Genomic DNA, 27,917 nt, shown 5'->3' on the forward strand with positions numbered 1-27,917 from the left:
TTCAAGCTTACCGTTTTGATTAATTTAATACAAATGTGAGTTTCAAATGTGAGCATTAATCTTATGTTTTCTTCTGTGCTGCACTGTAAATTTAAGCTGAGCAGTGGTGTACAGCACGGGGTTCAGTACAGTATCAGGCTTCATGGAGCTGTCAAGAGAGCCTGCTAACACTGAGCTGTGCTTGCTTGATGCAGAGCAGGCTGCCACTGAGTACAAACATGATAAAACTTGTTAGAGTGGATCAAACTGCAGATAGCAGATTCAGTTCTGCATTTCTAACGAGTCCCAGCTGTTTGTCCTGGGAAAACACACAGCAGCAGCTTTTCACACCTTGTTCACTGCTGACTTGTAGAACATAATCTGCCGTCCATTTGGGTGATGGAGGGGAATTCAAAAAGGAACAGCGTAACAAACTGCTGAATACAGTAAATGTGTCTCAGTATACTTAAACCTGGTGGCTGATCGGGTGCTTGTCCTGCATCCAGAAAACTCCATGTTCTCTGGTTATGCCCCTAGCAACCCACACACAATCCAAACCCTCAACACTTGGAAGGAGGCTGTGCTCATTACTATTATTTTCCTTTAGGACTGACAGAGATGGGATGTCTGCTTCACTATTTCATGCTCTCCTTATCTGCTTCTCTTTCCACCCATGGTAATTGAAGATGGCTCCAGGCCAGTAAAAGTCCAGAGTGAGGGGGGGGTGGAGAGGAAGAGGGACAGAAACAGAGGAGACAGAGGGAGCTGCTGGAAAGGGCAGGCTTTCATTCAGCAGAGAAACATGTGCGCTTCTCCTGAATTTCAGTGTCTGTAAACCCCGGGCTGTGAACAGTATTGATCACTGGCTCTCAATGAGAGGATTAACAGGAATTCACACAAGGGCTCGGATGCTTACAGGTAACTTTTTGTTCAGTTTGTGTCATTTATTGTGAGGCAGCTTATTGTATTTGTGAATTTTAGGAAGTCAGTTTTGCATTTTCATGTTTTGGGTGTGTTTTCATGCATGAAGATGCAACTGTCATATTTCTTTTCTCAGTAGTCTCTAAATTTATAGTGTCAGAATCTACGGAGGCTGTTTTTGATCATTAAAGTGAACCTGTTGTGCTGTTTTTAGTGTTTTTCATTTATTTTTCAGTGTGTGGTATGTTATGAAGTGGTAACACTGTTCAGATTAGTAATAGTCTCGCACTGTGACAGCGTTTCCTTCAGTGTCCCAGAGTCTTTGCTGCTGCAGTTACATATTGAAGACATTAGGCTCAGTTATCAGTCCCTTGTTTGCACTGCTGTCATGCAAAGAATGAATGGAATCATCTCAGGATTTTTCCTGGCCATTGTCACTTCTCGTAAAAACGAGAATATTTCTTTCATATTTCTTGAATCTGAGCAGCTCACTGCATAGTGCAACACAGCATTGCATGTATTGCACTTGTACACCTTTTACAGATGTGAGAATTGCATGTATGTGAAGAATAATAACATTTGCGACTAGAATAGAAACTGTCTGAAAATGGGCATGTTGGTTGAAGCGTCACTCGTATGACTTACCGTTTTACGAGACATTATTTAACTGTTTGGATTAGTTGAACAGATTTCTACAGAGAACAACTGATAGGGCTTGGCTGTCCCTCGTTGCTTGAAGAATTTGGCAGCTATAAATCCCCCTGATCTTGGCAACTGTTCACGCTGAACAGCAGTTGTTGTTTCTGGAATGGAACAACTTCCTTTTGCCAAATTTACAGCAGATACCTATAACTACAACAGTTCAAGTTGAGTTAAAGCTTGCAGTTGCAGTACATGCACTGCAGGCATATAGAAAAATATCTTGTCTTACTTTTTCATTGATTTGAAAATTGTATTATGGTGTTTGCGAAATGAAAAATGTCAAATTTGAAGGGAAGTATAACTTCCGTGGTCTGATACTGTAGTTAAAATCTGTGTGATCACTCAGCGTCGCCCACCCTGAACAAGTGAAATGCTATCTGGTGAAATGTGAGACGTCGTGTTCAGCAGCTTCCAAACAGCAAATCCAGCTGGAACAAAACTGCTACTAAACGAAGCCTCACATAAAAATGTGATCAAGTTTTGCGAAGCAGAGCAACAAACAACAGGCTCAACCGAGAATCAATGTCATGTGGTAGTTATATTTGCAGCTTGAGGGTATTCATTTTGGTTAATATTCATGCCTAGCAGTGTTACAGCTCATCCATTCAATCACCATACCCAAAAGCTGGAGGTACAAAGTGTCTGTGCTGCCCAATAACATCAGAAATCACTGGAGTTTACTAACCTGCAACATGAGAAGTGCACCTGTTAATTCTGCTACTCTGCATGTGTTCCAGCACTAAGCATCATAGCAAAGCACGTGTAATGTTGCATATTTTATTCCTGGATGAAAGCTGCTTCTCTTCATCATGACTACATGTGTTTGGTCACAGTCCACAGTTGGAATTTCACTGTCTGATGGTGTAAATGAATTCCATGTGGCTCAAGCAGAGGTGTAGAGACACTCAGTTTGGGGAAAGTCAGTGGAGGGGAAAGTCATCCTGGCTGGACCCTGCCAATGAGGGGGTTTTCCGACAACGTCCTCCAGCTCTCTAGTGGGGAAAAATTCTGAAGAAAACGTCTTGCACAACTACGGCTGCTTAACGCCTCCTTCAGCTGTCTTACTGGGTTTACATGGTGGAAAAATGCAGTCATGTTAAAGAGTGTGACCTCTCTTTGGCTGCATCAGAATAAAAGCATTTGGGAGGCCAAGGGTTATATCCCAGCCACTGTTTCATTGACCTTCACGTGTTGCAGTCAGACAGAGCTATGAATAAGGTGTACGATCAGTTCCTTCCTATCAAATTCCTTCCACAAGTCCTGCTTCTTATATTGGATGCAGCATATCTGGTCTTCATTTGCAACCGCTTCCTTTTAGGATGTCAGCAGTTTCTATCTTTCACGTGTTGGAAACTATTGTAAAAGACAATTTGACAGAGCAGCCACAGACACGACGTATGATAAAATGTCTGCAGTCTGCTCTCACGCAACTCTTTAGCTGATTATCGCCAAATGAAAATACAGTGCGACCCTTTTCATCGTTTCACCTGGTTCTTAATGTTTCATTTCATCTCTAGTTCCAGCAGCATGAACATAACCATCATTGTGCTCCACTGTAATGCTACATGTTGTCTGCAGCATATGCCATGATATTTCAGCAGTTACTGAAATAAACCTGCAAAATATGGTAAAAAGCATGTTTATGTCACATGCCATTGTTTTGTATTTGACATTAATGGATGTGGAAGGACAATCTCTGCATTTTGCCATGTGTTGCACTTGCATTGACATTGCTTCATTAAAATCTGAGTGGGATTTTAATGGGAACAGATTCGATCATTTGTTCCAATGACTTAAAATAGCTCTTGTGGTTATGTTAACAAGACTCAGAGTCTGTACCCATGAATTTCTGTTGAATGCTTACATCACCAGTGCTAACATGCTCACAATGACAATGTTAACAAGCTGATGCTTCGCAGGAATAATGTTTATGGTGTTTGGTGTATCTGCCTGCTAATGACTGCAGTAAATCTGGCAATCATCAGAAAAAACACAATGTGCAACTGAAGCTGATGGGAAGCTCCATAAACCAAAGTACTGGAAAAACTCAAATTTTGACCTCATGTCGGTGCTAGAAGAAAAATCACAAAGTCATCAGGATCCATGGTTTGATACAACATGGATACCTGTACCACATTTCATGGCAATTCGTCACATAGTTTCGGAGATATTTCACTAAAAACAAACAACCACAAACCATAACATAACCTTAATCAAGTTATTTTTGTCTTTTGTCAAGTATTTTTGTTCTACTAATGAGGCATCAGATCAAGAAAACCCTGACCTGTTGTGTCATTTGTATATGAGAACTTGTTAGTATTCACTAGATAGACACATCAGGTACCATATCTCCACACTTTACCATCATATCTGACAATCATGTAACATAGAGGTTAAATTGGAGCACAGGAAAGCATTTCAACACAGAAGCACTCATAGCCATACAGCAAGGATGTTGTTGTGCAGGTGTAGAGTGGGGAGCCTTAGGGCTGGGCACAGCGAAATCATTACAGATTGAGTCAATCAGTCAGGTAAAGAATGGTTGTAGGGCAGAACATCAGCCCAAAGGAGGCTGTGTCAGCAGAGCTGGCACTGTGGATGAATTAGGAAAATACAGAGGAAGAGCTGGAGGGAGTTGAAAAGTATGGAAGCAAACCAAAAGAGATTAATCAAATGTACAAACTGTTTAGCTAACATCTTCCCCAAATGTCAGTTTCCCATATGTTCAGACTTGCCAACTCACCAGGGTGTAAAATAATCCTACTGCAGCAGAGACACACCTGGTGACATAACTACTGTAAGTGCTTTAGCAGCCTGTGACAGTAACTGGCTAAAAATAATTCATCTGCTGATGGGAAGGAAGGTATTACAATTGGTTTTATCCGCGAGGGAGGAAAAGTGTAGGAGTGAAGCTTTTCTGGGCAGCCGTGTTGCATTCGGGCCAAGGGCGGGCAGAGATTGGTAAATGGCAGCAGATTTGAGGAAACAGCTGATAATCCCACAGGAAACAGTGACAACTAGTTTAAGGGTAGATGTGGTTGGAGGTTCAGTGAATTGTTTATTTAGTAAAGCTGACAGCGCCATGTGAGGATGTGGTAGATGAGGCTAGAAAGGAAAATGCTTAGGTGTACTGAGGCGGTGGAAGCTGTGCAGCAGCACTGGAAAGTTAGAGTGTGAGGATGAATACAAAGTGCAGAGTCTAACTTAGTGGTACAAGTAAGTGAATTGTGGATTTGTGGTTTGTAGTGTCTGTAGCAGCGGTGGGAGGTAGGAAATGAATATAACTTACGAAACACAAACATGGGCTGATCACTTGTTAGGCCACTGTCATTCAACCATGTCATATTCAGGGTAGGTGGTTAATGAATAGTGTTGCTTCTTTAATGGTCCTCAGCAGCACTGCGCCTGGTATGTCTTGTATTTATTTAACATTGCTTGTCCTGAATAATGTTACAATATTGTTCCATTACACTGAATGTGTGGCTGATCCCGACACCGGTACGTTGGTATGTTCAGTGTATGTGTCCTTCTATCAATATCTATGCTTTTAAATTAATAGCATTTAACTTGAATTTAAAGCTGACAAAAAATCTAATGAGAAAGAAAGAAATTGAGAAAGACATACATATTTTGTGCTGTGAACAAAACCAGAAGCGGTCAGACTATTTTGTTCTTTCTCAGATTTACTGTTTAGTATCTTTCTCTATTATTTTGACATCTGGCAAAATCTTACAAAGAAGGATTTTAATAACCACAAAAATGTTTTAACGTGCATGTTTTCAGTCACAAAAGAGAAAACAGAGCTAGTTTGCACCCATCGCAATGGTTTACAGACACTTTTTTCCTCTTTTTTTTGTATGTTACGACATTTTGTTCCACTGAAAATCTCAGGTCTCGAACTTTTTTCATATGAGAAAGAATCTGCCTTGTCTTGTCTGTTCTGTGCTTGACTTGGGCCTTGACCTAAGGGCAATGCATACAGTATTGTTTGCACCAAGTCAGCTTGTATGTGTGCACTCCTCTGTACTAATGCCTGTCCTGGTGATTGCCAGGCTTCTGCAAAATGCACAGTTGAGCTGATGAAAACCCCAATTAATGATGTAAAACAAAAAATCTTTGTCCCATCTGATTCATATGGATCAATATTAAATGCATCAACCAAGATACAATTGAAGGAACTGCTCAGTCACACAACCAAACCAAATATAACTTTAAATTAAAGTTTGACAATGTTTGAAAACAAGTCATGCTTACAGATTGAATTTATGCATGGACTTCCCGCTGTCATGCTTGAGTCATACACATTCATACAAAGCTTAATCAGATCACCTTCATCTAACAACTTTGGTGCATCATCCAGACGGACAACATGACCTCAATGCACAAATGCTGCTTATTCGCATGTGTATACAATGCTTGAATCATTTACTGTTTGAGTTAACTCCTATTTTGCAAAGCCTGGCAACAAAGCCATTGGCTTTTAGAATTACTTATGTGTGTAAATGCAGGTTTTGAGATTTGTGCTGGAAGGTTTTGACCTTAAAGCCAGAATAAATGGTCAGCAAGCATCTCAATAATGGAAACAGGACAACAGTCGTAAACATTAACTTCTGTCAAGGCAAGAGTAACACCGGGACCACATGTCACAAATGCTTGCATTGTCCTTCTCTATTTCCCGGCAATACAAAGCATGTTTTTCCCTTTCCCTGTAGGTGCACAATTGGAACTTGGTACTGCTGCATAATGGGTTACAAAGCGACATCCATGCATTGTGTCTTAAGATGCCTGTGCTTCACGCTTCTCCATTTGTTTAGTGCAGCTCAAGATGAAGACATAAGAAGTAAGAGTGCTTCTGTCTTCATTTTCTCACACTTTGTTCTGCTTGTTGTCCATACATTAAAATCTGTCAAATGCATACAACTGGCAAAGGTGATTTCATGTACTGTAAATGCATTTTATCTCACATATTCCATCAAACAAGGTATGATTTGCTGAAACCGTTATTTCACACTGCTGATTGTTTATTTCCTGTCTGCTTCAGGTTGTAGGACGGCACCATGCGATTTGGTCTTTATTCTAGATGGCTCATGGAGTGTTGAAGATGTCAATTTTGAGATAGTAAAGCGATGGCTTGTCAACATAACAACAAGCTTCAACATCGGACAGAAGTTTACCCAGGTTGGAGTCGTCCAGTACAGCGATGACCCGGTTTTAGAGATACCTCTGGGGAAGTACTCCTCTAACAAGGACCTCATCAAAGCGATGGAGTCCATTGAGTACATGGGGGGAAACACAAGGACAGGGGCAGCGATTAAGTTTGCTACAGACAAACTGTTTGGCCTCTCTGAGCGTGGTCCATCAGGCATTTCAAGAATTGCTGTTGTCCTCACAGATGGGAAGTCTCAAGATGAGGTTTTGAAAGCAGCAGAGGCAGCAAGGAAAAAAGGAGTAATTCTGTTTGCAATTGGTGTTGGGTCAGAGACAGAGGAGGTCGAGTTGAGGGACATTGCAAACAGGCCATTTTCAACTTATGTCTTCTCTGTTGAGGACTACAAAGCTATCTCCAGGATCATACAGGTCATACGACAGAAACTGTGCGAAGGTGAGCAACTGCTGATCAGTATCTGGAGCTAAAGGTGTTGTTCTGCTCAGGTATTATGAGGTCAAATGTTACTTTTATGACAGGATCACTGGTGTCTCTTCACCTCTGACTACTCCATTATTCTCCTGCTATTCTATCTGTCCCTACGTTTGTCTATTTCACTGTGTTTGTCTGTTGCAGAGACCGTTTGTCCTGCAAGAATTCCTGTAGATTCCCGCGATGAGAAGGGTTTTGACATTCTGTTACATCTAAATTTGGCTAAAAAGGCAAAGAAGACACAAGGGACATTTTACGGCACTAAGGCCTATGAAGTGACATCGCGTGTCGACTTGAGTGAAGCTACACGGTAATCGTTGTGCTTATATTTCTTCTTCATCATCACCCGTGTGTTCACAATTTGACGGACTCTTACATTTGCTCACCCAGGACCCTTTTCCCTGATGGGCTGCCTCCATCATATGTGTTTGTGGCCACTCTGAGATATAAAGGATCAGTGGCAATAGAGGAGTGGGACGTGTGGAGAATACAGACGCGTGATGGGAGACCACAGATGGCGGTGACTCTAAACGGACTGGACCGCACTGTCATGTTCACCACAACCAGTGAATCATCAAGTGGAACTCAAACGGTTACATTTTCACAGCAGACGGCGAGGGTAAAGTAACACTGTGTATTATTACTTTGAAATAGTCTTAAAGGGCCATCCCGCTGATTTTACACATTAAAGAACCAGTGTGTAGAATTTAGTGGCCTCTACTGGTGAGGTTGCAGATTGCAACCAGCTGATTACCACTCACCTTCGGAGAACCTACTTTGGCCACTAAAAATGTGAAAAATATGAAGAGTACTCTCTAGAGCCAGTGTTTGGTTTGTCTATTCTGGGCTACTGTAGAACATGGCAGTGCAACAGGTCCGACTCTATGAAAGGGGACCCCCTCCCTCTTAAGATATAAAGGGCTTATTCTAAGGTAAAGAAAACACGTCTCCTCGGTTCGGGTGATTATACACTAATGACAACATAATTCAGAATGTTATTGTCTACATCTGCCCCTTAAATCCTGCACACTGGACCTTTAAGATCAGTTCTTGTATTCTTCTGTCCATTATTTCAATGCACCTGCAATACAATTTCTTTCAAGCACACAATACATATTATGTAACCAATCAACCCTAATCCTCCTATTCTCACAGCAGCACAGCCTGTATAAGCCTGTAGGGCTTCAGAGGCCTGTTTAACTTTAACAAAAGTAGAGGCCACTGTCAGGTTACGTCCTTGCCCTTGAAGAAATAGCTCTATCATATAATTAGCCTCTTTTAGAAAGACAGACAAAAGACTACCTCCACTGCAGTTTATTTAATTTTAGAAGTAAAATGTCTTTTCTCTGGGTAACAAAAGACTTTTCAATCTGACATATTACCTTTAAGGCCGTGTGATCTTCACTCTGATCATTAGGTCGCCTGGAGTCACGATGTGAGAACTGGATGCTGTGTAACAGATATTTGTTTATGATACACCAATAATCTTCAGAATCAAAGTGGGCATACGTACATCCTACATTCTCTGGTAGCTGTTTTCTATTCCTATTTGCCATGTCAGTCTTGCTAAAAGTTTTCACCTTCATAAATGTGAATATTGTGTATTATTCAAGTTTGAAACATCAAACTTTCCCAATCAGTCATGGAGTTCTTCCTGCTTCCTGCTCTGAACAACAATTACAACACTGTACACACTCTCTCCAGGGTGCACACTATTTTATTGTTTGTTTTTTAATGTCTTTATCAGCACACTGCCAGCTTGTACCATTGTATTAATGACTACTTCCTGTTCTTTTTCTGACAAAATAAGCTGTTTGATGAGAAATGGCACCAGCTGCGGCTGCTGGTCACTGAAGAGGATGTTACCCTTTATATTGATGACCTGGTAATTGAAACCCTATCCTTGGAGCCCCCTGTTGGCATTTTCATCAATGGAAAAACCCAAGTTGGAAAATATGTCAGAAAGGAAACAACGGTGCCAGTAAGTTTATTAGCATCACCAACCCTATTTTAATAAAATGCATTATGTTTGGTTCCCAGAGAAATAATCCCATAGTACGTCAACTTGACTGTAGAAAGAGGGAACAGTTGTGTTTAATGAGTATTTGAGCAGACTAAGTACTGATATATGTTTTAAACAGCATCACACAGTACTGCACAGTTTATTGCTGCCCCCTAAGAGACACGCTTAACTCAGTGGATAATAAATTGTTGGCAAAACTTTGCCTTTTTGTCCACAAGGTCTCATTAATTGTTTTATTTGTCTCAATTGGCACATTTTGCCCCCAAAATGCTGTATGTGTACTAAATCATAATTGTGCTGTGTCGTAATTTGCTCTGCAGAAGGCTATATAGAGTGCAGTTTCTTGGACATGGATGCAAATACATCCCTGCAAACATAAAACAACATTTTATGTCATGATAATGATATGGAAAAGAGGAATAACTGCGCTCTACACAATACATCCTTTTTATTCTAATTGTCAATATGATGTAACACCTTTTATTATGAAACAATAACACAAATTGACTCTTTAAAATACCTCAGACATATGTAAGCAATTAAGCAGGTTTGGCCTTGTTGCATTTGTGGCCATAATGATGGTTAGTGAAATAAAATACATGTGAAATACATGAAAATCAAACAGCAGACTTTTTTTTTTTTTACTAAAATCCTACAGCACAGCTCATTGTGTGTAATTACAATATTTCTAAAGAAAAATAAGATTTAATGACAGCAGTATCAACAGTATGACGTATCATACGAAATAATAGGTCTGTGCAGAAAATCCAAGACATAAGTCATTCATGACTTCTACATGCTAGCCAGTATGTTGACACATCATTACAGGTGCGGACATTAACATAGATCACAGCCTGTAGTGAACGTTGTTATGTGTTCTGATCCAGTGTTATAAGGATCTTCCAGTTTGAAGCCATTTAACAAAGTAAATGTTCTCATGTACGTATATTTCTGGATAAAAACACTCGTGTTTGGAAACTGATTTGTGTAATGTGACCGCTAAAGGTAGACCAGACTGGACCACGTTCAGTTTTAACATCACATTAGCAAGAACCATCCAGCATGACGACACGTCCTCATCATGTTTAAAACTAGATGAAAAGTTACCATTAACTGAATGTAAACCACACTGCTTTAGATTGATTTATGCGCCCAAACACGCAGTGGTACTAAAGTCTTAACGAGGCTGGAAATAATAAAAATCACATGTGAGGATCATCTTTCTGCTCACATGTTAACTGACGTGCAACAGTCTATGGGACATTCTGGAGCCATTTTACCACCAACATCAACAAAATACTAAATTAATGGAAGAACAGTGTAACTTTGCTGCAGAACACATCCAAACACTGAGGGAGGTCTGGCAACATGTCGCTGCTCAATACTCAGTGAGGGTACTTATCTTTCCTTTAACTGTTATACAATAGCAATTTCAATTCATTAGTGGCAAAGCTCTGATAAAACTGAACTAAATGTTGCGAAATTACTCCCATATTACAATTTGTTTGTTTAGTTAGCTTGTTTGGAATCTCCAACAGCGGACGTGTTTTTAACAAGACCTTCTTCTTCTTGTTTTTTTTTAGTTTGAAATACAGAAACTTCGCATTTACTGTGACCCCGAACAGAATAATCGAGAGACTGCATGTGAAATACCTGGAGTTGTAAGTATGAGAGTCTGCTTGGCTCCACGCTTTTTTTTTTTTTTTTTCTTTTTCAGGCCGAAAGCTGCAAAGATGACTTCTTCTCACCTACTTCTCACCTTGTCCAACTACATCTGTTTCTGCTCTAAAATGCACCGCACAATTTCATCATCAGTTAACTCCGCACCATCTACTGCAGGGCATGGAATAGTCTTTTATTTCACCAGCACAGTCTATTGCAGTGTTGAGTGGCAAAAGAGTAAACTCAGCATATTCAGTTGAAGTCACATCTGTTTATGTATAAAATAATTTGTTGGAGGAGGACCCATGGCTCAGCTTCAAACATTTTGCACTCAGTATATTTTTTTACTGTCTGCTGGCTCAAACTGTGTTTGTGAAGCAATGTCCCGCTGTTATGTTGGCTTAGAAATTGCTATAATCACAAAGCTAGTACCAAATTACTATTTTTAATGTGAGGCTGTTAGATAAAAATATCAAAAGAGACAAGATAAGAAGCCTAACATTATACATGCTTGCCATGCTTACCTCCTCTCACCTATTTTTCAAAGGTTTATTTGCAATGAAATCTCAAAGTCCAGTCATCAGTTTCCTTTTGAATGTTGGAACGGAGGATCAAACGCCTTCCTGGCAAAATCTCACAGCATTTGATTGAAAAACATAAAAATATCCAGCTTACTGCGTACATTTGAGCAGAAAGTCCTGCTGATTCAGAGTAAAGGATTAATTGTGAACGTAGCAGGCACAGTACATTTTTGCAATGAAAATAGTCAAGTGACTGTAATTGACTAATCATTACGTCTTGTCTATTATCTATCACAGCTTATTCTTATTCATTACAGTGCTCCAACAGTCCTGATTACACTGAACCGACTCAAGAACCTTGTGTTTGTCCTCCTGGACCCCCTGGACTTCAAGGAATAAAGGTCAGTAACTAAAGAAAAAGTTTCCTCTTTATATCATCTTTCCCTTTAATTCTTTGTCTTGTATGATTTTGTTGTTTTCATACAGTACAGAACACAGTGCCACACTGGAAATCATCCTGCAAGCACACAATACACTGTGAGATATCAGAGAATAGTCTGTTCAACCTTGTCCGGGTCTTCAGTGTTCAGACAGTTAAATATTTACTTCAAACAGTGGTGTTCTGTTGAGATTAAATAAGAGAAAAATAATCGTTAACAGTGCTGGTTTATGTGTAAACTCAGGAGTGTCAAGACTGGCTTCTGCTGGTAGGCAGAGCACAAACACAAACTGCCCGGAGGAAAACGTGTGCTGAATTCCCAGCTGATATCTAAATGCTCCAAGTCTCTGTGTTGGAAAATTACTAAACACATGAGGTTGCACTTTACCAATAGGTCAAATGCAACTGTGGTCATTATAGCCTGTAAACACAGATTTCCTTCAAGCCACAAACAGTGCTGCGTGGGAGGTTTTATCACTTTCATCTCTTAAATAAGGTTACCTGCTGAAAGGTTTCACCAAATGATCTCTTTCCTCTAGTTTGGCAAACGGCCATGTGAGTAAGTGAAGGTTAGTCTTGTGAGATCCTGTATTGTGCTGTCTGTACTGTTTGCTTAAAGCAAACCAGACCACTGCCTCAGATAAACACTGGTTGGAATGGAAAATGACCAAAATAGGGAATAAAACCTACGTCTTTGCCTTTATTGATCACAGGGCATCAAACAAATAATAGCTCCGGTCATAAAAGCCTTTACACAAGGACCTCAGAGAGATATTACCTTAGCAACAAAACTCTTTGTTCATAAAACCTACATGGGTTCAGGCATGTTTGTGTTTATAAGATCACTGCTATGCTTTTACTACATTTACTAATAGATCCAAAATGCTGGGACCATTGCTGGCTTGCAGATGTTCCTTATAACCCCACATAGTGCTCAAGAGCATCTTACATTAGATACAACACTCCATGCTTAAGAAAGCACACTGCTACCAGAGATGTTTTAAATGGATTCATGTGTGCTGCTTTGAGGGGGCATGATCGACAAAGATGTACCAACAACTTGTTTTATTTCACTTTCCTCAGGGAGAGCAAGGAAACACTGGCAAACCTGGTCAGCCTGGACCTACTGGTGCTGATGGTAAGCCTGTGAGTACTATATAGTTCAATATACATAAATACAGAATAAAAAAAAAAAAAAGAATGATAATACGCATCTGAGAAAATGCCGAAAACCAGTGGAGTTAATGTATCCATTAGGTCATGAAAATTCCTGCTTGTTAATTTGATGTGGTCAGGACTGCTTCAGAATGCTAAAAAGCACACATACTTATTTTTCCAGTGGGTAAATAACAAACATCCTATGCCACTGGTGGCAGCACAGTGGTGATTTTGTGTGATGAAAAGCATCCAAAAGTGAACCACATGTTGTCGAGCATGATCAAAACCTCAGAGGAAGAATCCGGCCCACAGCCTAGAATCACTTCGAGAACATGCACAGTTGATTCTGATGTTTATCCAAATGTGTGTATCTCTTGTCTTTTCTTCATTTGAAGGGTATCCCTGGCATTAGAGGAAGCCCAGGGCTGCCAGGTCCGCCAGGAGTAGAGGTAAAGACAATTTCACCCAATTTAACTGTACATTAAAGTCAAAATCCAGAAGAGAAAATTAAAAGCCGGTTTCTTTTGTTACTTCTGTCAGGGTCCACGTGGGCCAGATGGGTACAAAGGCGAGCAAGGGAGGCCTGGTGTTTTGGTAGGAAGGTCAAAAAGCACATTTGCAGCACAATTAGTTTCATTTTTGTGTTGTGGCACTAATTTGTGACCACTAAAGGCCAATTTTGTAATACACATCTGTTCTTTCAGGGTGAGAGGGGCGTGCCTGGCTTACCAGGATCGCCTGGAAAAGCAGGAGAGAAGGTGGTGATGTTAATTATTTAAATATGGTGCCTGCATCTCTGCTCGATAATCCAGTGTACAGATGTTGTTATCTAAAATTTCATTCATAAATGGGATGTGGGTAAAGTTGCTGATTGCACTGACTGATGAAAGCTGAGAGAAAATGATTTCTGTAGAATCAACAAGTGGTTGTTAAAAAGTACAAAACACACACTAAATTCACGGTAAATCTTCTTTTTATGATGAGATCAAATGCAGGATTAACAGGAAATCCCTGCTAGACACATCAACTTGCACTGTTTGAACATCGCTGCATCAATCACGCCAGAAAACATATGTTATGAATATAAAGCCAGATCCCCTGGGAGAGAAAAAAATACAACTTCTATACTGTGGGGCAAGAGCACATTGCAGAGAGAGCATGAAGGCCATCAGAGTCTTTTAAATGTGTTCATACTTCCTGACTTTTGTTCTGCCCTTTTCTTAGAAAGCTCAAGATGTTGTGCTTTCCAGCGATGTATCTTGTTTATCTTCTTGCCTTGTTTTTTTCCCCTCACTTACACCACTTTGTCACTCCATAGCCTCCCACTAGTCCTTATGTGTTAGGCCCTGAGATACATCAAAAAATCACAGATCAAACCCCAACAGAGAGAACTATACGGCTCGTCAGTTACAAATCAAACCTTGTTATTCAGTGCACACCACCCTCGAATATAGCCTGATATTGTCAAGGAGAAGGCGTACAAATGGATAAAAAAATGTGAATGAATCTTCTTTTATCAAATAAAACCTGACGGTTCATCATCTTCAAGGCTAGGGGGAGAATCTCTGAGCCTTAGATGACACCAAGACGAATTCAAAGTATCAAGATGAAAAGAAATCAATACACGAACCACAGTGAGTGATGCCTCAGCTGGATGACAGCCTCTCCTGCTGTTTGGTCCCAGGGACTAGAAAATATAGATGCTGTTGATGCCGGATGTTACTGGCAGTTCTCATGAGGAATAACAATGTGCAAGAAGGCAAAAGCATATGAGCTTCAAAGAGAAAGCACCTGTGAGCCGAAATGTGTCGGCTGCCACAACCAATCTGAAGGAGAGTGCAGAAAATTGATAAAGTAATCCATAACGCAGCCTCAGGCAGAAGCTTGACAGTCTTACAGCTTTATCCAGAACTTTCTCAATGCTCTGATCGCCTTGATGTTCATCTGAATGTTTAGTGTTATTCTGAGGTACAGTGAGGTAATGCATCCTCTCTATGTTGCGTCACCTCTGTCATATCATCCCACTTTGTAATCAGTGTGACCACAGTGGGCCCACTGCCAGTTGGCTGAAGTTTCAAGCAGTTAATGTCATTTTGATAACTGTCTCAGCCGTCTGCAGACGCATGTGTGCACCTGGAGCAAGTCCTCCAGCTCCATCTGTCCAATTAATACAGTTTCACTGTCCAGGATGTATCAAATTAAGTTTTTACAAGTGCTTGGACTGTCTTCTCAACTTTCTTTGATCAGGGTCAAATGCTGTGGGTTTTGGCCATACAAAAACACAAAGACACAGTAGGAGAGTGCACCGCTAAAGATTTATTGTATCTTTTTAGCGCATTTCCAGTTATACTTGAAACATGGACGGATCAAGGCTTTTACTGGCCTATCAAAATGCTCTTTTAAAATCCCATAATTAGACATCTGATTAGTGGTAAGGGTCTGAGGCTTCATGAATGATGAGATGCGCGCTTAGAAGAAGCACTGCTAGTGATTTTCCATCTTCTTACATGGCAAAGCAAGACAGCTGCCAACCATGTTAAAGAGCAAGTTTAGACAAGCTCTGCTCAAATAGGCTCCACAAATAGGAAAATATTCACAGTATTGTAGTACTATAATATTATTTCTCTGAGGAAGCTGTTTTCTGAGTATCAAACTCATCCGAGCAGTGTGGTGTGAATAACATTGAGGATAATATTTCTACTATAATGCCCGTTATACACACAGACATGCATAACATGATATTTACATACACATAGATAATACACAGTCATAGCAAATCACATATGATCCAAAAAACAGCTTAAATAACAGCAATAAATACATCAATCAATACATCCACATTGTGGAGATTGCAGGTATTTAGGCATCAACCAAATAGTAGATGAGAAAACAAAAAAGTTGACCTGAGCATTGTTGGCGCAAAGTTGGGGGATCACTCAGACTATCCTGAGGTGAACGCGAATATCTGTATCGAACTGTATGAGAGTCCATCCCATTGGTGTTTAGATATTTCAATCAGAGCCCACATGATGGTGGTGCTTGTGTAAGAGTCAGGGGATCAGCTGATTCCTCCTCTGGGGACCATGAATGACTGTACAAAATGTCAATTGTAATAATTTTTGAGATATTCAGTCTGGATCAAAGTGGTGGACTGAGCGACCAGGCTGGTCAGCATTGTCACCTATGCAGTCGAGCTGCTGCCATGGTTAAAATTCATCAAACATTCCCCTTTATATGAAACGGTTAAGAGTCCAGATACATTTGGCTCCTCCACAATTCAAACACCAGCCATTTGGAAAACAACTTTAAGTTGTTCTTCGCAGGGGCCAGAATCTTTGGTCAAGGTACCAGAGATCCACTCAGCACAGAACGATCTCTGAAGGAGGTCTTCAACCAGCAGGGAGCCACTTAAGCTTCTCTCAAAGTTGGAGGGGATCCTGATCTTGTGGAAGTATCAGATTTTCTTTGGATATAAACACATTTACATCTACCTTTCTAAATTGTTCCCACATTGTGAGACCACCCATGGGTGTAGTCTCATTTTCCTGGCATCAGATCTAGAGAACGGAAACATGAGGTATCCGCTAAGTCAAAAGTACAAAATTCAAGAACACAAGAGAAAGAAAGACTGTTAGCCAAAAATCAGCTGTGTTTGTGTATTCACAGGCTGAGATAGTTGTTCATGACCAAAAGCATTTCATCATTTTATTGCTAATTATAAGTTCAGCCAATCCATGCTATTGATCTCTGCAGTTCATTCACACTGTATTGGCGCCATTCACTTCGAGAGAAATCAGTGTTCCTGGCAGGAAACATCTGCCACATCGCAGATCGCATCGCATCTGCCTACTGAAAGTGGGCTTTATGCACACCTGAGATGTGCAACACACCCGTCATCACTCACACTTTCTATCCAAGTAGCTGTCCATGCTTTACGCTCCACGCTGTCAGTCAAACTGGATCTCTCTCAGGGCTGTACCTGCCTGTCTATTCATACTGTTTAAACCTGTTATTTCTGCAGAGTTGCAGACAAGGATACACTAATATTATCAGTTTTATACTCGTTTTAGAATTTGATTCCAGCCGTTTCTGAATTGTTTGAACTAATTTCCAGTAACTCCAGAGAGCTGTTCATTGAACATCAAGATGTATTTGTGTCGACAAAACCAGTAAGTTATGTTCATTATAGAAAGTGAGTCATTTAATCTGATGAATCACTTTACTCAAAATGAGGATTCTGTTTGATTCAAATTCAAAGCTTCATTGAAAAACCCCAGTAGGAGCTTTGAGTGTAAAAAACTGACATTCGGTGCAACCCTATATTCTCTATTTGCAAAGACAAATACAGCCCAAACCAGTTGGCTTCCCTGATTGAAGCTTTGCTGCCCCAGCTGCAGCACTTCCAGTCAGTGGAACCCTGAACCTCTAAATCTCTTTTGCCATAGCTTATTTGTTTTGGACCGGACTTCCACTAGCAAACAGGACTCTAGCAACGGTCCCAGCGAGACAGATTCTTTTTCTATGTTTTGATATCAGTGGAACATGAACACCTGCGTCTGGGTCCCGGTTGTTAACTGAAGATTGAACCCAGCTCAATCTGAATGAAAGAAACCATCAACAGTTTGATCAAAATGTCTTTTTATACCCCAAATATTTTTGCAAATGAAGCCACAAAAGCCCCTGATCCAGCCAGTGATAAATACGTCATTGGTTTTATGCTGTTCAGTCATTTGTTCCCTCTTGAGTTGATTAGCATATTTTTGAATGATGGAATGCAAAATCTGAGATAATAAATGATGTAACGTCCCTGTCTAGGTCCAAATGCTGTTTTATTCAGAAAATGTGAGGATGCAGTGACGCATTATTCCTTGGAGTTTTGGCACTATTCAACAGATAATTAACATCTAGTTTTAGGTCAACCAGTGCAATTTTTAAAAATGCCAGAATGACGCAGTGAAACGCGTCTCTCCCTTTAGTTTCTGTCCAAATAGTTGCTAAATGCACGGTCTACCCCAGAACAACAAGACCACCGCTGACTGATGTCAAACACTGACTGCATGTCTGTAACCATGTCGACTTTACGATGGGTCTACAAGATGCTTTTGTCCCCCACTGTATAACTTATGCCTCCTGATCTGATTGATGAAGAAGTGTTTCGTTAGCTGCCGGTAATATAAACATAGACGATCGTGTCAAATGAGCAGCACGTTCATCACTGTCTGAAAGTTTAGATCAGCCAGGCCAGCTTAGATGGAAGGAAGGGAACTATTTTTAGATCACATCTGATGATTACTTCTAAATCCTTTCACTTTTCTCAGGGCTCAATAGGATCCCCGGGAATTACAGGGTTACCAGGAAAAGCTGGTCAAGTGGTAAGGGTGCAGAAAAACAGCTCATTCACTGAACGTGGCACAAGCAATATAACAAGTTTAACTGGATCGCATGATATTTCCAGGGAGAAAAAGGAAGTATGGGACCTCCTGGGCCACCAGGTTATCCAGGAAAACCTGTATGTATAAAACAATTCAGCATCACATCTGAAGCCCATTTGCCATTATAATCATGGTAAAATCCTTCTCTCTGATTTCAGGGTCTACCTGGGAGAGATGGAAAGGACGGATTTCCAGGGATACCTGGTCAAAAGGTCTGTTTGTTTTGACAGTACAGAAGATCATGTCACAATCCTCATTCAGGGATTAAGGGAATAATAGAGGCATAAGTATGGATAAGCGTGCACATTCTTAACAGACTTGCTGTTCCCAAAAGTTGTGTTGTTGATGTTTGGCAACCATGGAAATGTAGTCATACAGTACTGGTGTCCCCCTCGTCTTTTTCCAAAACCCATTTGCCAACCTTTGTAAACATCAGAGGTATTCTCCACGTTTTAGATTGATGTCTATTTAATAAATCCAACATGACATGTAAAAACTATGAGACGATGACAACGATGTGTATGTAGAGCTCATCACAAGGAGTTTGGATGAAAATGAAATGTCTGAATCATGTTTTTGTTTCTCCAATGTGTACAGGGAGAGGCTGGTGCCAGTGGCATTCCTGGTCTTGATGGAAGACAAGGCCATCCTGTGAGTCGTAAACACAGACATTACTCATTGTACTGTTTGGTATTTGTAGGCTGTTTGAGCTCTTGCCATTGTCGTACAGCTTTACTTGGACTTCTAGATCTCGAGGATTTGATGCAAATTATGCATGAATATATATGAAATATGCTGTCATATTGAGTTAAGATTTTAACTTTTAAGGAAAGCAAGAGGACTTTACGTACATGGTTCTTTCCATCACGCTTTACAAAGTTCTTCTCAGACAAATTGTAGCTGACATGAAATAATACTGTAAGTAACAGAAGAGCGAAATACTGCACAAGAACTGATTTAATGGATCACAAAGAGTTGCATGTGTAACATTTTTTACTGTAGTAAGACTGCAGTGTGTTAACATACTGTCAGCAATAGAGAGAGCACCCCTGACAGCCAGTAAATTAGGGGTATTTCCCCTGTAGTTCATCCCAGGATAACCCTGTTATGTAACGAGAAGGCTCAGGCTATAATCCAGTAAAAGTAAGGGGGAATGCTGTGGTGCTCTGGCAAATCTGTTTTAGGAAGAAAGTGTTTCAACTGGGCAGCCACCCCACTGATCATGATTCCAAGTGTTGTCCAAAGGTTTGTGATGGATCTACAAAAGATGAGTCAGTTGCTCCACAAGGATGTACGCCATTTTCCCCCACCAGAACAATAGACTTAGCGATGTCTCCAAGGAGACAGGATTATTACTGTACATCCTCAAGTTAAAACAAGATGAAGTGAGCGCTTCCGCCCAGGCCCCAATACGGGGATTTCTTTACCTATAGGCTGAGGGCGAGTGTGTGGGTGGCTCCATCTATTTTTCTGTCTCTCTGTCTGCTTGTGTAATTTATTCACTATGCACATATTTTACTCAAACTTCAGTCTGAGGCAACCACTGAGCATCTGCAAGCATTTATCTCAGAAAAAAATAACTAAAACAAAAAACTCAAGAGGCTTTCCAGGGTAGTTCTGCTGCATGTGTTGAACCACATAAACTTTCAATGTATTAAACCATTTATTGAGACATTTGTTTCTGTTTTCACATCTTTTTCGCAAAGTGAAAAGTGAACAGCAACTACGTTTTGTATTGTTGCATTTGTGTATCAGCAAATAAAAGGTGTGCGCACGGTCTAATTGCAGGAAATACAATTCAGCTAAGGATGGACGCAGTGCTCTATTACTGCACAGAAGAAGGAAAGGCAGAAATTAAATGACAAACTCTTTTTCTGCAGAATTATTACTGGCAAGAATTTAGCCTTAAAAAGCCCCAAAAACATGTTTCTCCACTTTTCCTGTTTACAACAAACCGACCATAACCGGGGAGCGTTGCATTTTGTTAGACAGTTCTTGGTGCACTGTGTCACTTCAATCAGTCGCTTTTATGGAGCAATTGGCTACAATTGTTTTGACATGATGAAGTAATTATTCCACTGTGAAAGGAAATAAACTGGTACTTGTTTTTTTTTGCTGTCTGTTCAAAAACGCTGCTTATGAAAACATATGGTTTTATTATAAATGTTATTTCTGCTAAATATTATAACCTCTAGCAGAACATAATGAAGTCATGTTAGATACATTTGTCCTGAATGTACATTACAATTACAAACAATTCCATGGCATGTTTTTTTTTTTCTTTTTTTCATTATTAAATAAATTGATTTGTAAGTATAATCTGCCTCTCTGCTCCCAGGGCATACCTGGATTGCCAGGAATTGCAGGCCTGGATGGACAAAAGGTGAGCTCCTGCCTTGGTAACAAATTCTCAAAGTAAATGCAAAATAAACAGTCGATCTCTTTGATCCTGTTTCACTGACTTGATTCTTATTTAAGGGGGAAGCTGGTTTGCCTGGATCCAGGGGCTTCAAAGGATCCACTGGACCACCTGTAAGTTAACAGCTGTTGGATTATTGTGTTTATTGTGTTAAAATTGAATATGAATTGTTATGACAATAATTTCTTTCTCTCCTGTAGGGTGACATGGGTTTACCTGGTGCACCTGGTTTAAAAGGACCAATTGGACCCAAGGTAATCTTTAGTCCCTGATAGAAAATTCTCTGCGAGTTTCTTCAAACAGCTGCACTGTTAGTGATGCAAGGCTAAAATTAAGCTAGCAGAAATAATGACTGACTTAAAACTTCCCAGAAGTCATTAAATAGATTTAATACAGTTTTTCAATGAATAAAATGTGCAGTAAATATAATGTGAGCTGATGCCCCTCCACATCCCGGAGGCTGTGAGCACACTGGCTCAAACTGTTACTCACGAAAGTCAATACTGCAGATCAATCAACACAAGGTGGCATTAGCAACCAACAAGCTGCAGGCCGAGCCATGGCATGATTTCAGTTGAGTCCAAGCGCAGTGTCATACAGTCAAACAGCTGCTGACAAGTACAGCGGATCAGAGTGGCCTGAAGTGAAATGACATCACACTCCCAAGCCCGACATCATCCAGCCTATGCAAAAAGCATTGCAGTGTACACTGTCAGTTTGGATAGGGTTAAATCTTTGAAGCTTTCTAACCACAGAGGGGATTGAAATGCATAGAAAGCTGCTTGGGTCAGCAGCGCTGCATGTTTTGTTTGGTCACTGTTTTTCTGAAATACACTTTAGAACAAGTAACGATCTCTTGGCCGCACCGGCAGTGCTAAATTAAGCGATGATCCGGCCCTTCTGCTTTCGTCAGTGGAATTTTAGTGGAAATGTAAGCAGTCTGGGATCGTCTGGTCTGGGCGCTCTGTCTCCTAATCACATTTCATTAGCTGATCTGCCTTTAAAAAGCCAATGCGTATTGGTAAATGGCACACAAGTGAAAAGCTATTTTATGGACAGGCAGGCAATACTTTGATTTTATGGCTGAACTTCAGACAGCAATTACTGAGGCTTGCTCAACTGGAAAAGAAAGCATACGACTAGACACAATTAAGCTGCAATACACCGAAACCTCTTGAAAGGATGTTGCAGTCCAGTCAGTGATAGGATGTGAATTGAATTGTTATTTCATTGTATACTTTGTCACATAAGACATTTTCTGTTTCTTAATCAAGGGGAATAAAGGTGAAGCTGGAAGTCCAGGTATACAAGGAGCACCTGGGCCTGTGGTATGTTTCTATAAAATATAATATCAAGATTAGTAATAGTAACCAGGTGGCTTCATGTGTGATTTAAAATACTGTAATACTGTGTTCATCCATAATGTAACAAAGCAGTTATGGAAGTTTTACATCCTATAGTATATTTATAATGTGTGTTCTTCTTTTTAATGATTAATGTTAAACTGAATATTATTAAAGGGGAGTGCAGGACAACCAGGACAAGAAGGCCAGCCGGGGCACCCGGGCATACCAGGTCTGAAGGGCAGCAAGGTATTCTACCATAATGTTTCTCTGCCAGTGTTCTGAGACTGCCGTCTCCCCCCTTTCATCCAGTGGAAACCTTTTTAACTGTAACCCTGATGCCCCAAAAATAACAGTTTTACAAAGTGTTCCTGAGCCAGTCTAGCCATATGCTTTATGCAATCATGTGTTCACATTCCTTGGTTGTGAACGACTGAGCCTTTCAAGGATGCGCCTTTCATATCCAATCATGATACTCTCACCTGTTACCAATGAACCTGTTTACCTGTGAAATGTTCCAAACAGGTGTTTTTGGAGCATTCCACAACTTTCCCAGTCTTTTATTGCTCCTGTTGTATTTTGTTTGAAATGTGTAGCTGCATCAAATTCAGAACAAACATATATTTACAAAAATCACTGAAGTTCATGATATATTTGTACTATTTTCAATTGAGTAGATGTCAAAGATTAGCAAATTATCACATTCTGTTTTACTTGGGTTTTACACAATGTCCCAACTTTGGGGGCCTGTGTATGATTTATGATAAAGAAAATTCATAATTAGTTGTTGGGCACTGGTTAAGGTTAACCCATGCTCAGTTGTAATAATGACTCAACCTCCATATCAGCAACAGACTTAGATCAAAATTAGGAAAGTTAGGAAAGTTATTCATTAGTTTTTTTCAGCAATTTCATTACCATGTGTTATTTTTCATCATTTGAACAAAAGATGCTTAAATAAGCCTGTTGCTTATTTCACTTCACTGTGATACACTGTACAAGGATGAATTCTGGTTGTCAGTTGTCATCTGTGTTTTTTTTTATCAGGGGCAAAGAGGAAATCCAGGTGAAAGAGGAGAGATGGTAAGGTTTGAGACAAAATGACACTGCCATGAGCGCTCAGACTTCTGTATTGCTTATCTGAAATAATAACTCAATTTGAGAGATCAAGAGTACAACACCAGGTTTAAATGAACGTAAGAGTAATTTATCTCCACTGGCTGATTAAAATCACAGTGTGGAACTCATCCAATAATTGTTATCTAAGGGGTGTATAAGGAGAGTGCTTCTTTTACTGAAGAAATGTGTTGTCCTTAATCTATTTACCATACAAATCTCAGGGTAAACCCCTTGAGATGTATCATCTCATTTTCAAGGGGGTGCTGAAATCATGTGTCAACAATATTTTGTCTCTTGGAAGTATAACTGGATATTTGCCGTTCAACTGACTTCCAACATGGTTTTCTCCATTACGATGAGCTGGATCAATTTCACGCCATGGAAACAAAATCGACTCTAGGACTCAGCAAGGAAGCGTAATCATAGCTATGTAATCAAATCAAATTGGTGTTAATGTATTGCATTTAAAACGCATTAGCGCCCTAAACACTGCTACAAAAATGCATCAATCTTCATGTTGGAATGGATATTATAGCCTTCAGTAACATCACCAGCACCCTATGCTGCTCAAGCACTTAGGAAACACTGATTTCATATGCTGTCCCGATGACAATCTATTGATTTTTCTCACCAGGGAATGAAAGGTGAAAAGGGAGAGCATGGTCAACCAGGAGGACATGTGAGTGTCTTTGATCAACTCTGTTGTACAATGCGATGAAGACTGTCTCTTAATGTTGTGCAAATTAGGCTCAATCGGCACAATTCAATATACAGTATATTAATGACTTGCCTCACTGTGGTCTGTGTCTTTTTTTACATACCAGGATAGCTCAAAATTTAGTTTTAATGTAGATAGCGCCATCATGTGGCCATTTATTAAGCACTTTAATTCTTTACTTACAACTCCTGAACCATGAGGCTGAGCAGCAAAATGATTCTTTCTAGGAATCCCTTTTTGCAGTACATATCTAAACTTTAGGTCAAACCAACAAACCCACTTTCATGGACAGTGACTTTTTTTTTTCTTTTTTGCTAAATACATTTCTTGTTGGTATTTGTATGATGTTGTAAGGAAAGTCCTCTAACTATAACAACATAACCTATGTCAAGTTCTTGAAGGACTATTTGACATGTATAACCAGAATTCCTGACGCACAAAGGTGCAACTGAAGCTGAATTTAGATGATGTGAACATATTAGAGGGAGACTGCAAGATCTGTTACTTGGCCTACAGGTGGTGCTACAACAGAGTGATCCTCACTCAGTGGTCATTACTCTGACTTGCTTCATATTTTCATCCATATTAAACCCTATTTCCAAGATTTAGACTTTCTCCAAAGAACAGCAAGATTGTCTATGATTCTGCATTTTGATGACCTAGAAGCTAATTTTCTATGATTACACAATCACACATTATGTGCTGTCTGAGTGCTTTGTAGTTTAATGGCTTATCCTGACTTTCATTGACAGGGCTCCGCTGGTCCAACGGGACCAAAAGGAGAGGTATGTTAAGATGAATGCATGAATCACTGTACCTCCAAACACCATGAATTATCTGAATTATTGTGTGTGTTGCTAATACTGGGGTGGTATTTTTGCCAGAAAGGGACAACAGGGGAACCGGGGCAGAGAGGTCAAAAAGGTCAAGTAGGACAGCCTGGACAGTCGGGTCTGTCAGGCCCACCTGGCCCCCGGGGGCTGACAGGAGACACAGGTCGACCTGGCCCACCTGGACCTGAAGGAAGATCTGTATGTGTGCTACACATTGTGCTAACAACTGCTGATAATGGCTTTTATCATAATGTTGTATCTGATAGTGACTGACAGCGTAAAAAATCCAAATGATCCGTCACTTTTTATTCCAGGCATCTGAAATGTCAGACAATCACATTCGTCAAATCTGCAGAGAGATTCTTCAGTGTGAGTATCATTATAGACAGACTGATGATGTGTTTCTGTGTGTTTTCAACACACATCTAAAATCTTTTCATTGTCAATCCTAGCTGAGCTGCCTTTATTGTTGCTGGGCAACCAGCAGAGCAGCTGTACCAGGTGTTACAGTCGGCCTGGATCCCCTGGTCCTCCAGGTCCAACTGGATCCCAGGGAATCAGGGGTCTTCCTGGACTTACTGGCCCCAGGGGACAGCTGGGCCACCCTGGTCGACCAGGGCACCCTGGTATTAATGGGCAGAAAGGTAAAACCAGCATCACAGTCAACAGTTATTGTAAAAGCTGTTTTGCAGAATGATCAAGAGAGTACACTTGTGTTTGTAGGAGAACCAGGTTTCGATGGTGAGAAGGGGAGCCCTGGTCGAACCACCATTGGAGACCAAGGGCCACCTGGCCCTCCAGGTGAATAATGTGACTGATTATCAAGTTTCACTAAACATTCACTTCATTCAACTACATGTGGAAGCTCATTTGCAGGGGTGCTTGAAAAATATATCTGATATTTAATGCCACCTTTTACATCTGTGTGCTGTTCCTTTGAACCTATCATGGCTTAGTAGTTGTATCTCCACAGGTCCAATGGGTCCCCAGGGGTACGGTAAGCCAGGTTCTCCAGGTAAGCCTGGACCCCCTGGTCTAAATGGATCAGAGGGTAAAAGTGGTAATCCTGGCATCCCTGGACAGCCTGGGGTGTGTGATCCATCCATGTGCTATGGTAGCATGATGAGACGGGATCCTTACAGCAAAGGGCCAAACTATTGACGCAACTAGCGTCACTGCAGGCAACAGTCTGGAGCTGATGTGGAACAAACAGCCATTCTCAGGAAGATCTCATCTTTACAGTTTCTCTCTGTCATGGAAACCAATCAGACCTCTTCTAACACCTTTTATGTGATCTCAGACAGTCAACAGAACTAGATCCCATCACGTTTTCTGCATTGGTATTTTGTATTATTATTCACGTCTTTGAAAGTGTTTTGAGGTTTTAACGGTGTTGAGAGAATTTATAATTGACTCCATTTAATGCTTCTCATCTGAGTACCTTGAGCTCATTTACATCTTGTATGTCTGGATCTCTCTCTGGCCGGTGTGGCTGATACAGTTTCTAGTATTGCCCCCTGGTGTTGCTTCATTGCATGTCGCTCTTTAAATTTTCACTGCTCATTGGTTGGGTGCTACATATTCTGTTAAAGAAAAACATTAATTCCATGTTCAGTGAATTATTTCACCATAAATGATGTCTGAAATTGGCATGTTTCAGTACAAGACTGTGAGTTTGATTTCCTGTAGCTGATTATGAGCTGCTGTAAGCCTGTGTTCCTGAAGCCTTCAGTTTGACTGTAAAGCACTTAACGCCCTGAAAACCATTTACTACAGCTAATATTGTGTACCATCCAAAAAGGTAATACTCCCTCCCCCCATACTCATTCATTCTCATGTTATTTTGGTTCCAATTAGGAAGTAAAAGTTTCACCATTTGAGAACATGCTGGCATCTTGTTTGAAACTTCATGTCATTTATGTCCCTGAGGCTTACCTTTCATTACTGTAGCAGGTATTTTATTGTTATTTATAAAAGAGTCATAACTGTGTATTTCAGCAGTGACATGTCGTAAACAGCTTGTGTAATTTTATTATTTTGTGTTAAGGTGACTTTTGTATGAATCTTTTTTTTTTTTTTTTACTAGAATTAAAATATCTTAATGACTTGTGTACGTAGCTTGCTCTGTGCTTTAAAGTTTTTAGGTTTATTTCAGGACTCCATCAAATCATCGATCTTGTTATTTTCCTGTGAAATGTTTGGCTTTTTGGGGTGTGTGACCCTTTCCATTTTTTGCAGCAGCATCAGAAGGGATGAACCGTGACTGCCATGGAAACACAAGAAGAAATCATCACCTGGGTCTTCTTCCAAGGACGCAGCAAATAGGAAGCGTGGATACAAGTGCAGCTCCAATTAGAAAGCTTCTGTAGGCGGTGCGTGCGTGCGCGTGTGTAGGAGAGACTTCACAAATAACAGTAGAAATGTTACTGCTTTGTACACTAGATGGCGCTGTGTGGTAACATCCCATCATGAGTTACATCTAAGAATGAGCTTTTTTTTTTTTTTTTTCCTCTTTGGACAGCAGCCACAACATCACATGGAAACCTCTGATTATTTATGTTTTTAATTATCCAGGAACACTGACTTCAACGTATTGTTAAGCCAGTGCTCCTCTGAGAACGGGGCTTTCTGCATCAAAGCTCTTCGCTGTAAATGAACGTGTCTGTACTCAAAGTCAGCTTTTATAATGATGAAGATGGAAGTCGTCGCAGGCCGTACAGACCTGCAGCAGGTCTGTGGTTCTTTCGGTTACATTTGCAGTATCCTTGTCGGTCTTTGTGTTATTTCTCCTCACTGTCCCCACATGGGATTTATGCACTGTAGTGTCATCCTAGTTGCAGCGCATTACAAGCTGGCCCACTTGTTTGCTGGTGTGTTTAATAAAATCATTTTTCTTACAGCAGGATCATGTTTAAGCCCTTCTATAAAAACCGGATCCTTGTTGTTGGCGCTGAATGCAGCTGGAGTCCTGTCCTATAAACACGCGGACTTCAATAAGTTGAGGTGATTA

General features: G+C 40.4%; 1 protein-coding gene across 1 annotated transcript; it reads left to right on the top strand.

Annotated features, from left to right (window-relative positions):
* The first annotated feature begins 820 nt into the window (after positions 1–820).
* col21a1 (collagen, type XXI, alpha 1) lies at positions 821–26,942 on the top strand. Its single transcript, XM_076743677.1, has 29 exons — positions 821–897; positions 6,315–6,442; positions 6,644–7,204; positions 7,385–7,550; positions 7,631–7,859; positions 9,051–9,221; positions 10,847–10,924; positions 11,764–11,847; positions 12,969–13,031; positions 13,439–13,492; positions 13,584–13,637; positions 13,748–13,801; positions 18,362–18,415; positions 18,499–18,552; positions 18,634–18,687; positions 19,073–19,126; positions 20,814–20,858; positions 20,954–21,007; positions 21,095–21,148; positions 22,169–22,222; positions 22,415–22,486; positions 23,285–23,320; positions 23,991–24,035; positions 24,827–24,859; positions 24,959–25,105; positions 25,222–25,276; positions 25,360–25,551; positions 25,631–25,708; positions 25,881–26,942. The coding sequence occupies exons 2-29, from the start codon at positions 6,346–6,348 to the stop codon at positions 26,066–26,068; spliced, it is 2,880 nt and encodes a 959-aa protein (XP_076599792.1). The 5' UTR covers positions 821–897; positions 6,315–6,345; the 3' UTR covers positions 26,069–26,942.
* Positions 26,943–27,917: the final 975 nt, after the last annotated feature.

The sequence above is a fragment of the Chaetodon auriga genome, chromosome 11 (assembly GCF_051107435.1).
Source record: "Chaetodon auriga isolate fChaAug3 chromosome 11, fChaAug3.hap1, whole genome shotgun sequence".
NCBI classification, from domain to species: domain Eukaryota; kingdom Metazoa; phylum Chordata; class Actinopteri; order Chaetodontiformes; family Chaetodontidae; genus Chaetodon; species Chaetodon auriga.